We start from the raw sequence: 12768 nt of genomic DNA on the forward strand, positions 1-12768 counted from the left end.
CATGGAAGAAGGCTGAGTGGCGCAACAGAAAAAGCCATACACTAACAATCTAGGTCCTTGTCCCACTTAGTAGGAGCATTCCTCTGGGTAAGTCACTTAACTTCTTGGCTTCAGTTTCTCAGAGTGAAGGTTCTGGACTAATGCTTCTCAATCCTGGCTGCATATTACAATATCCAAGAAGCTTTTTAAAAATAGCTATGCTTGGTCTCTGTTCCAAACCATTTGGCACCAAATCTCTGGAGGTAGGGCCTTTTTTTGTCGTCGTCGTTTTCCCTAATGCAATTAATTCTATTGCACAATGCGGGCTGAGAACCACTAGAATACAGGTTCTCAAAACGTGGTCCCTGTATTAGCATCATCTGAGAACTTGTTAGAAATGCAAATTTTGAGCCCCCATCCAAGGCCTAGTGAATTAGAAACTCTGGGAGTAGGGGGTTCAGGCATCTGTGTTTTAACAAGTCTTCCAGGTGATGCTAAACGCATAAAGTTCGAGAACCACTAGATTGTATGTTCACACAAGTCCTTTCCAATTCTAACGTTATGTGATTAGTCATTTTAAAAGGTGAAGCATATTGAGATTTCCTACAAGAAATATCATGGTATGCATTCCAAAGAAAACACACTTTTCAGTCTCAGAGCCAAAACTAGCTCCAAATAACTAAGATACACTTGCTGCAAAGATACAACAAATATTCAGCTTTCCTAAGCTCCTCTGGAAACAAAGGTTCATGGCTTTCTCCTCTAAATCACAGACCTAATTCATGACACTTGCTTCTCCCAGGACCCGTTCATACAAGTTCAGAGGCGATCCTACTTCCAAAGTAGGAAGAGATAGGGCCCAGTAAGCAAAGACTTCAGAAAAGCAGCTGAATTACTGATACCCCAGGGGTAATGCAACATTCTCACGTAAGTTTATGAATTTTTAAGCATTTATCCTCCTAAAGGAATATAGATGACTGTGCTTTGGGATTAAAAAAAAAAAAAAAAGTAAGATGTTTTCTGCTTTTTACTTCCTGAACTTGATTCATAAAACAACTGTCATCCATCTATATATAGATGCAGTTTTGTAGTATATGACACAGTTACTGTGCTTATCTTAATCAACTGATAGCTACATAACAGAAACCTTTCAGAGTCTGTAAAATACTGAAAAAGTAAGTTTATCCTATCTATTCTCTAAAGTTACTGATAATAAAAGGTAAAAAAGATAACAGTAGGTCTGCCTGAAAAGGAGAAATGACCAAAGTTATCAGACAACTGAAACTACAGCAGTTTATTGGTTTCATTGAAAGATCAAACATTTAAGATCAAACATTTACCAAATGTGGTGGCCATATACTCACCGTATCTAATAGCTCAACAAATTTGGAGAAGTAATAAAGCCAGCAGGTACGTGCCATCTGCAGAAGCACAAATAAACCTAAATTTATTTTGTTTTACTTTGTATATGGAAGAAAAGCTTGTATTTTTAAATTTTGGTAAAATATGCATATATTTTATGTTAACCATTTTTAACATAATGGTTATGTTAACCATTTTTTAGTGCACAGTTAAGTGGCATTAAGTACCTTTCACATTGTTGTTCAACTATTACCACCATCCATCCATAGAACTTCTTTCATCTTGCAAAACTGAAACTACACCCACTAAACTACATCCCATTCCCCCTTTCCCCTCACCCCAGTTACAATTCTACTTTTTGTGTCTATGAATTTGACTACCCTAGGCTCCTCATATAAGCCAAATCATGCAGTATTTGTCCTTTTGTGACCTAATTATTTCACTTTGCATAGTGTTCTCAGGGTTCATCCATGTTGCAGCATGAGTTAGAATTCCCTTCCTTTTAAAGGCCGAATCATATTTCATTCTATGCATATGCCACATTTTGTTTATCCATTTATCTTATTTATCTTTTTTTTGTTTTTTTTTTTTTTTGAGACGGAGTCTCACTTTGTCACCTAGGTTGGAGTGCAATGGTACGATCTCGGCTCACTGCAACCTCTGCCTCCTGAGTTCAAGCGATTTTCCTGCCTCAGCCTCCCGAGTAGCTGGGACTACAGACCCACGCTGCCATGGCCGGCTAATTATTGTATTGTAGTAGAGACGGGGTTTCACCACATTGCCCAGGCTGGTTTCAAACTTCTGAGCTCAGGCAATCCACCCGCTTCAGCCTCCCAAAGTGCTAGGATTACAAGCGTGAGCCACTGAGCCTGGCCTTGTTTATCCATTTATCTATCCATGGACTATTGAGTTGCTTCTACCTTTTGGCTATTATGAATAATACTGCTATAAACATGAGTATACAAATATCTCTTCAAGTATCTGTTTTCAATTCTTTTAGGTATATACCCAGAAGTGGAATTGCTGGATCTTATGGTAATTCTATTTTCAATTTTTTGAGGACCCAGATGTTTATTTATTTTTAAATCCAAGAAATTCAAAAAGTAAAGCACCAATTTTCATTTTATACAAAATTATACACGACTTTCTTTTATTCTTGTAATTTTTCACTTTCTCCACCACAACACACACAATCTGATAACTGAGTCATTTGCTTATTCTAAGTTTACATTAAATGTTACAAACAGTTCACAAAATTTTAACATTGATTTTGAATTTCAAGTTTTTCCAAAGAGAAACTTACCCTCAAAGCTGTGGGTGACTGTGAATAGTCAACAATTTCACATCGAAATGAATAACCTATACCCCAGCCAGACATCACAAACTGCAAGAGAGCACATGCATATTAAGAAAGGAAAGCATTTTCCCAACAGCCACAACAAAGGTAGTTTTGATAGTGTCTCTTCATTACATTTTCAGCTGAGTCAGTGCAGAGGAAAAGTAGCTGGAACAAATACAAACTATGAATATGCTTGATATCAGAGCTTGATATCAAGAATTTTCAAAACCACAAACCCATATATTATTTATATAAACTGTGTTCTGACTAAAATGCTCATCTCTTGGGATGATTATTCTAACATGTGAAGAATAAAACACTTGCAGTGTTTTGCTTAAACAGCAAATACTGGTAGGTGACTTATCTTAGGTTCATCTGTATATGTGTGAGTGAATGTGTTTCTATACTCTTAAAGGGGACACTTGGATCTGAATCAGTCATTTCTAGCAATTTCCAGTCTTTCTACTTAGTCAAGAACTAAACATGCAAACCAAAATGCCTCAATGTACTCATAAGATGGCTGCGAAAACTAGGCTTTTCCCATCATTGGCTGGTGAGTGTGATGTGAGGTGGTAGTCCATGGCTCAGATATTATTAATAGTTTTACTGTGGACTCACAAGACAAGCAAAAGAAGAAAATGCTCTTGTTAACAATAAAAGTGCAATCTGGCACGCCTTAATTCCAACACACCCACAAAGTGATCCAAGGCTGATGGTGAGAAGAAAGAGCCTATTGTTGATAAATCTGAACTGTAATTCAAAGATTATAAAGATTATACTGACATTCTTTCAGTCTGATGGTGGGACGGTCTTCTTTTAAAACAGTATCTGAAAAGGAAAAGCCAAGGGCTCCAATTTTAACTTAACACATACATGAAATGATTGGCTTAATTTAGGGTACTGACAATACGATCAGTTCTTCTCTTTTCTGACTTCTTATTCTCATACACGCCAAATCCGCCCTGGGAGATCTTCTCTCTCAGTATAATGGTTATATCCTTTTCTGCCATCGAATCATATTTTAAATTTCTAGTTTTAATTACTATTAAAGCTAAAATTGCAACCTTACAATAAATTAAATTCTAAAAACAAAAGCTTATGAGGCATTGTCAGAATAAAATTCTGATGGTGTAAAGAAAAGAAATGAAGAACAATTATTAGACACTATGGTATTATAAAATGTATCGCTCTTTTCTGAGATTAGCCCCTAGCTTGACTTATAAGATAATTTAATCACACTGTTAACTTAGTAAGTTATAAAATCTTGAAAATTAAGACTCAGAAAAGCACAAGACATATATTTCATGAATGAGAAAAATATTTAACAAAAACAAATCAATAGATTTTGCCAAATGAAAAAGGGGACATGACATAGAAATGGCTAATTCTGTTTTGAAAATCCTACTGTGAGTGAGTGTCCTCATATTCTCTTGTGCTCAGACTCATTTTTGACTAATGTAACGCTCCATAGCCAGGAGCTATTTACTGGAATTGTGATGAATAATTCTCCACCTTACCCTACCCCAAACAAGCACTGTGTTGAATGAAAGTTGCGTGACTTGGCCTTCTGTTGGGTCTTAAGTGGTCTCTGCTAGTGTCTGACTGGTGCCAAGTAACTAGCACTTTCAAACAATCACTACGCAAGAAGGCATCTGAGTTCCTTGAGTCTAATGTGCTTCCCTTTCAACTTCCTCAAATTTGGCCTAATATCACTGGTGGAGGTGTTTGCTTTGTTAACCAAATGAAATCATACTCCATACAATAAACCATGTGTTCAGATGTGCCATCAACAAATGGATGGCACGCTGTGTGGCTATTAAAAGCCTTTGTTTAAATAAAGAAGAACACTTAAGAACATTCCAACAGCCTGTGGAACTTTTTACATATATGTCTATATTTCAGGCTAGTAATAAGAAAAATCAGGCCAGGCCCAGTGGGTCACACCTCTAATCCCAGCGCTTTGGGAGGCTCAGGCAGGTGGATCACTAGAGCCTAGGAGTTTGAGACCAGTCTGGGCAACATGGCAAAACACCATCTCTACAAAAAATACAAAAAATTAGCTAGACATGGTAGCGCCATGCCTGTAGTCCCAGCCACTTGGGAGGCTGAGGTGGGAGGATCACTAGAGTCTGGGAGGTCAAGGCTGCAGTGAGCCAAGATTGTGCCACTGTACTCCAGCTTGGGCAACAGAGAGAGACCCTTTTTGGAGCGGGGGGAAGTGGGGGAAGAATTCCCTGAATTCAAAAAGTAATAATTTATATTTGGCAGGTAGTTCCTGAAACTGACACATAAGTAACTCAAGTATTAGCAGTAAATGAGAGTCAGAAACTCTCAAATTCAGATATTTTAAAACCTTCTTTTACATTGTAATTCATCAAGTAGGAATCAAAGCTGCCTGGTGATGACTGGATTCTTTCCAAGCCTGAGAAATATATTTGGGGACATTACAATCAATGACAAATCAGACATAGACTCTAAGAATATGAGAGCAAGGAGGGACCTGAGTGACTATTTGGTTCAATCCTGTCTTTATAAAATGACAGAACTGAGGCCCAGAGAGGTTAAATAACTTGCTAAAAATCAGGCAGCCAGTCAGTGGCAGAACCAGAACTAACTAGTCCCTAATCTCCTGGCTTCCAGGTATGTTCTTAACACCTTACTACAACATGCTGTCCCCTAAGACCATGCTAGGACCTTGTGTTTTCTTTGCTCTCACCTCTATCACTCTTTTCCTCTCAGTTGCTCATACTCCTGAAGGGACATTAAGAGTGGCCTGTGAGTTAATTTTGAAAATAAAATAGAAGAAATGGAAAGCAGCAGAGTGAGTCTAGATTATAGGGAGGACTGTGAGAAATAAGGCCAGAGTATTTTATTTATTTATCTATATATTTATTTATTTATTTATTTATTTTGAGACAGGGTCTTGCTCCATCACTAGACATGATCACGGCTCATTGCAGTCTTGATCTCCCAGGCTCAAGTAATCCTCTCACCTCAGCCTCCCAAGTAGCTGGGACCACGGGCATGCACCGCCATGCTGGGCTAATTTTTTTTGTATTTTTTGTAGATACGAGGTCTTCCTATGTTGTCCAGGCTAGTCTCAAACTCCGGGGCTCAAGCAATCCTCTTACTTCAGCCTACCAAAGTGCTGGGATTACAGGTGTAGGCCACCACACCTGGTCAGCCAGAGTAGATTTAAAGTGATCAATATGATGGATCTATAGTAAGAGTCAGGTCAGAAGAATGTATGTGGATAAACTATGGTGTCAGGAGAGGTCAGTGGGGCCACATTGGGCCCTCATGAGCCCTACTTATGACTAAGCATGAGGTATGCTATAGAGGAAGTTAATAAAAAAGGATGATGAAGCCAGCCAGAGTTGGAAAAGAAGGAAGGAATCTCAGAAAAGAACATACACGGGGGTGGCTGAGGCATGTTAATAGCACAGGGGAAGAGAGAGAATTCATGAATCTGTTTTAGGGTCCTGGAAGAGCCCTATCTCTCTTATTAACAATTAAGGAACAGCAATGAATTAATGAGTTAATGGGAAAAAAAATGAAGGAACAGGCTCCCTCACCTATTGCTTTATATGAGTCTAGGCTCTCTGTCCCCACAAAGCCCAGCTAAACCAACCAAAACAGTCTACCATCCTATAGTTCATCAGAGTATCCAGAAACCAAAGGTTCCTACCATGATGATGACATAGTGAACTCTGATGTCCGACAGACCTGGGTTCAAATATCAGCCCTCCACTTACCAGCTATGTTACTTTAAGTTATGAGTTTCCTCAAAACTAAAATTTATGGATTAATTCAATCATCCACTAAGGCAATTATGTACAAATCCATGGACTAGATGTTAATTTTTCTCATTATCTGTGAGATAGATTATACCGAGATCCTCAAATGAGGTTATTATGTGGTCTATACCCAACACTATTTTGGCAAACACCTGCTCTAGTGAGATCAGTTTCTTAATTCCTTAAATTGCAAAGGTTACCCTTATAACAGAAAACATAATGACACATAGACAGAAAAACTCAGGCAAAATTCTCCCATTAGGAATACTGAAGACACTTGCCTCATAACACATATACACAGAAAAGAGTACTATTAAAAAATTGTACGTTATCATCACTTTCTTGAGTTCAAAGGGCTTGCGATTTTCCATGAGCTTTGGTCCCAGAGAAGTGACAAAATAGACGTAGAATCCTAGAAGGATGGTTTGCGGCAGAGGCGAGGACATGAGGAGCCAATCTTCAACTCTTGGATCTAAGAGAAAAACAATATGTGAGTATACACCTGCTTAGCCAAGGGATAACTAACAGCAACCAACATTTCTTTAATTGAGCATCCAGATCCTACTATTGACTGTGAGCTATTTGGACAATGATCACTAGTATCTGTAGAAAGGTGGAAAATAAATCAACAGGCATAAGGAAGTATCTGGGCCTAGAAACAGTGGGGCTCTCAACAACCCCAGGCCTCAACAGGCTAGGGGAAATAGTAGTTACCAGAACTCAAAAGGAAAGAGAAGCCCTCCTGGAGAGGAGCTGTGTTATGCTCTGATCGCCTGCATGATGGTGTCAGTGTCCTGATAAAAGGCACCCCAGGGAGCCCTCTTTCCCCATGTAAGGATACAATGAGAGGATGGCAGTCTGCAACCTGGAAGAGGGTCCTCACCAGTACCTGACAGTGCTGGCACCCTGATCTCAGACTTCTACCCTCAGAACTGTTAGAAATAAATTTCCATTGCTTATAAACTACCCAGTCTATGATAATTTCTTATAGCATCCTGAGTATGCTAAGACAAGCTTTGACTGTCAGTTGAGGGATTCGGCCAGCCCAAGACAATTTTGTAAGTATGGGGCCAGAGAAATAGATACCCCAACTCCACCCTCCTCCCTCTCTCCACTGGGTGAACCTAACCAGAAAGTATACAGCAGGGGAGCAAACCCAAGGATACAGTCTTCATGGATCGTTCTCCAGGGCCCAGCACAGGGCGCAAAGCTATCTGGAAGACAGAACATCCAGCAACATCCTGCCATGTGTCTATAGCCACTATTAATATCTTGGAGTTTTTCCATCCATATGTGCTTTTATATATTTAAAAAATGTTTGTATTTGCTGCTTATTTTTTTTCCTTCCCTAGGAAAACTGGCACACTTCCACATATACTGCATCACAGGATCACAGAATAGAAAGGGGGCTGAACATCCTCTAAGTAGCTAAAGTATGGGATTTTGGAGTCCATGTGGGCTAACCACTGTGATATTCTGAGCAAAAAAAAATGCACCGGCCTCACAATTGCAAACAGAAACTTATCTGCTTACTGTCAGCTCCAGGCCAGCAGAGATGGATGAATAAAAAATTACAACTCAGGATGAAATGTGATTAAGTCTATAATTTCTAGTAGTTCAAGTTTAATTTTACTAAATGGCCTCATGAAGCCAGATTATTATGAAGGAAAGGAAGTATGGACAAGTTTTCAGAAGGATCTGACTCAAAATTATGCCATGACTAACCTCAGGATGCTAACTACTGTCACTTTTATCAGTTGGAAATGAAGGGTAGGGAGAATGCTGCTCTTGCTTTTTTAAGCTGCTAATTATGTGGCCAAGCACTGACAAATTCTGAATACCCCGGCAAGTGTGACTTCCCACTCAAAATTTCTTCAGTAGGACTCTATGACTGATAACTCACTTGGCCTCAATTTTAGTGCTGGAGTGCTTACATTTGACCGTCAGATGTGCATGGGTGATTATTCTGCATTCAAATAAGCCTCCCTCAAAAATACTGGCAGAAGTCTCTGTCTCAAAAAAATAAAGAAATAAATAAAGCCAAAGAGTCAAGAGTCAGCTCCAGACTAGATCCCAGGACATTTAAGAATTTAATATATGATTAAGGAAGTGCTCGCTTCGGCAGCACATATACTAAAAATAGGAAGTCCCAGAAACAAGCAGGGAAGGAAGAGATCTTTAACAAATGTTGATAGGAAAACTGACTGCTTGGGAGAAAAATGAGTTTGGTTCTTATCCGATATTCTATAAGAGTATGTTCCAAACTATGCATGGAAACAAGCTATTTAAAGACTTTCCACAAAGAATTGGGGAGTACTGGAATGCTGGGTTAAACAAACAGGTTGCATTACTACAGGATTTCTTAATACTTCATGTTCATCATGAATTGCCAAGATGGGAATGGTAGTATGCCATAGTCTCCAAACTTATTTGACCAAAAAACACTTTTTTTTTTAGTAGAATATTATTTAACATCTTATGAAACTAGTGTTCTGTGGAACACAGTTTGGGAAATATAGCCATTCACTAAAATAAATTTATAAATTAAACGACTGAAGATTAGGTGGTCAGACATACAAAGAAGAGTTAGTACCAATCCTACGGAAACTATTCCAAAAAATTGAGGAAGAGAGATTCCTCCCTAACTTATTCTATGAAACCAGTATCATCCTGACACCAAAATCTGGCACAGACACCACTATCACCACCACCACCACAACAAAGAAAACTACAGGACAATATCCCTCAGGAACACAGATATAAAAATCCTCAACAAACTAGCCAGGTGAATCCAGGAGCACATCAAAAAGTTAATTCACCACAATCAAGTGGGCTTTATTCCTGGGATGCAAAGTTGGTTCAACACAGTCAAGTCAATAAATGTGATTCACCACATATATAGAATTTAAAACAAAGACCATATGATTATCTCAATAGATGCAGAAAAAGCTTTCAATAAAATCTAACATCTATTCATGATAAAAACCCTCAAAACTAGGCATTAAAGGAATATACCTCAAATAATAAGGGCCATCTATGACAAACCCACAGCCAACATCATACCTAATGGGCAAACATTGGAAGTATTACCTTTAAGAGCTGCAATAAGACAAGGATGCCCACTCCTATTCGACATAGTACTAGAAATCCTAGCCCAGAGCAATCAGGCAAGAGAAAGAAATACAAGGCATCCAAATTTGAAAAGAGGAAGTAAAATTATCCCTGCTTGCTGATAATATGATCTTCTACCTAGAAAAACATAAAGACTCCACCATAAAACTTTTTTTTTTTTGAGACGGAATCTTGCTCTTGTTGCCCAGGCTGGAGTGCAATGGCATGATCTCAGCTCACTGCAACCTCTGCCTCCTGGGTTCAAGCGAAACTCCTGCCTCATCCTCCTGAGGAGCTGGGATTACAGGTGCCCGCCACCATGCCCAGCTAATTTTTGTATTTTTAGTAGAGACGGGGTTTCGCCATGTTGGCCAGGCTAGTCTCAAACTCCTGACCTCGTGATCTGCCCACCTCGGCCTCCCAAAGTGCTGGGATTACAGGCGTGAGCCACCGTGCCTGGCCAAAACTCTTATATTTGATAAATGAATTCAGTAAAGTTACAGGATACAAAATCAATGTATGAAAATCAGTAGCATTTCTATGCAGCGAAGTATTATCCTCAAGAGCTGGAACAGCTCTTCAACCCTCAAGCTGACAGCCAAATCAAGAGTTCAATCCTATTTACAATAACCACACGCACAAAAAATAAAACACATAGGAATACATCAAACCAAGGAGGTAAAAGATCTCTACAAGGAGCATTACAAAACACTGCTGAAAGAAATATGGAAAACACAAATGGAAGAACATTCCATGCTCAATGATTAGAAGAATCGACATTGTTAAGATGTTCATACTGTCCAAAACAATCTAAAGATTCAATGCTATTCCTATCAAATTACCAATGTTATTTTTTACAAAATTAGAAAAAACTATTCTCAAATTCATAGAAAACCAAAAACGAGCCCAAATAGCCAAAGCAATCCTATGCAAAAAGAACAAAGCTGGAGGCATCACATTATCTTACTTCAAACTATACTACACAGCTACAGTAACCAAAACAGAACGGTATTGATACAAAAATAGACACATCGGCCAATGGAACGAAATAGAAAACCCAGAAATAAAGGAGCATACCTAAAACTAACTGATATTCAACAAAGCCAATGAAAATAAGCAATGGGTCCTTGAGGAATCGCCATACTGTTTTCCATAATGGTTGAACTAGTTTACAATCCACCAACAGTTAGCCAAAAAGTGTTCCTGTTCTCCACATCCTCTCAGCACCATTTGTTTTCCGGCTTTTTAATGATGCAGCCATTCTAACTGGTGTGAGATGAGGTATCTCATTACTGTGGTTTTGATTTACATTTCTCTGAAGTGGCGAGAGTGATGATGAGGCATTTTTCATGTGTCTGTTGGCTGTATGAATGTCTTCTTTTGAAATTGTCTGTTCATATCCTTTGCCCACTTTTGATGGGGTTGTTTGTTTTTTCTTGTAAATTTGTTTTGAGTTCTTTTGTAGGTTCTGGATATTAGCCCCTTTGTCAGATGAGTAGTTGCAAAAATTTTCTCCCATTCTGTAGGTTGCCTGTTCACTCTGATGCTAGTTTCTTTTGCTGTGCAGAAGCTCTTTAGTTTAATGAGATCCCATTTGTCAATTATGGCTTTTGCTGCCGTTGCTTTTGGTGTTTTAGACTGGCAAAGTCTTTGCCCATGCCTATGTCCTGAATGGGTTACTACCTAGGTTTTCCTCTAGGGTTTTGTAATTATTGGGTCTATCTAGAACTATATGTACCATATGGCCCAGCCATCCATTACTGGGTATACCCAAAGGATTATAAATCATGCTGCTATAAAGACACATGCACCGCGTGTGTTTATTGCGGCTTTTATTCACAATATAGCAAGGGCTGGAATCAACCCAGTATGCATCAGTGACAGACTGGATTAAGAAAATGTGGCACATATACACCATGGAATACTATGCAGCCATAAAAAGGATGAGTTAGGTGTCCTTTGTAGGGACATGGATGCAGCTAGAGTATCATTCTCAGCAAACTATCACAAGAACAGAAACCAAACACGCATGTTCTCACTCACTTAGGTGGGAACTGAACAATGAATTACTTGGACTTCCGGGAAGGGGAACATCACACACGGGCCTATCATGGGGAGGGAGGGGGAGGGAGGGGGGGAGGGAGGGATTGCATTAGGAGTTATACCTAGAATGTAAATGACAGTTGATAGGTGCTGACGAGTTGATAAGGTGCAACACAACAACATAGCACAAGGCATACATATGTGAAAACAAACCTGCCACGTTATGCACATGTACCTAGAACTTAAAAGGAAGTATAATAATAATAAAAAAAATAATAAAAAAAATAAATAAATAAATAAAAAGAAAATATCTCAGGGAAAAAAAAGAAAAAAGGAAATAAGCAATGGGGAAAGGATTCCCTATTCAATAGATGGTTCTAGGAAAACTGGCTAATCATATGTGGAAGACTGAAACTGGACCACTACCTACCACCATAAACAAAAATTAACTTAAGATGGATTAAAGACTTAAATGCAAGACCTAAAACTATAAAAATCCCAGGAGAAAACCTAGGAAACACTCTTCTGGACACTGGCCTTGGCAGAGGCTTTATCACCAAGTCCTCAAAAGCAATTGCAACACAAATAAAAATCAACAATTAAGACCTAATTAAACTAAAGAGCTTTTGCACAGTAAAAGAAACTACCTGTGAACTGGGGAAAACACTTACAAACTATGCATCCAACACAGGACTAATATCCAGAATCCACAAGAAACTTAAATTGACATGAAAAAATAAATAACTTCATTTAAAAGTGGGCAAAGAACATGAACAGACACTTCACAAAAGAAGACATACAAGTGGCCAACAAACATTAAAAAGTCAAATAATTACAGAAGTTGTTGAGGCTGTGGAGAAAAGGGAATGCTTAAACACTGTTGGTGGGAATGTAAATTAGTTCAGCCACTGTGGAAAGCAGTTTGGAGATTTCTCAAAGAACTGCAAATAGAACTATTATTCAACCCAGCAATTCCACTATTGAGTATATACTGAAAGGAAAATGCCAAAAATATACATACACTTGCATGTTCACTGCAGGACGATTCTTAACAGCAAAGACATGTAATCAACCTAGGTGCCCATTAATGGTGGATTGGATAAAGAAAATGTGGTACATATACACTGTGGAGTACTA

At 38.7% G+C, this 12768-nt stretch overlaps 1 protein-coding gene across 1 annotated transcript in view; it reads right to left on the reverse strand.

The window, feature by feature from the left end:
* Window positions 1-12768, reverse strand: part of ELOVL7 (ELOVL fatty acid elongase 7) — a 64627-nt gene that overhangs the window by 11758 nt on the left and 40101 nt on the right. Inside the window, exons 3-5 of the mRNA XM_021939378.2 lie at window positions 6759-6949; window positions 2645-2725; window positions 1344-1400 (exon numbers count right to left, since the gene is read on the reverse strand). Of these exons, the coding sequence (XP_021795070.1) occupies window positions 1344-1400; window positions 2645-2725; window positions 6759-6949 (329 nt within the window). The remainder of the gene's footprint in view (window positions 1-1343; window positions 1401-2644; window positions 2726-6758; window positions 6950-12768) is intronic.

Source organism: Papio anubis, chromosome 5, assembly GCF_008728515.1.
Source record: "Papio anubis isolate 15944 chromosome 5, Panubis1.0, whole genome shotgun sequence".
NCBI lineage: Eukaryota > Metazoa > Chordata > Mammalia > Primates > Cercopithecidae > Papio > Papio anubis.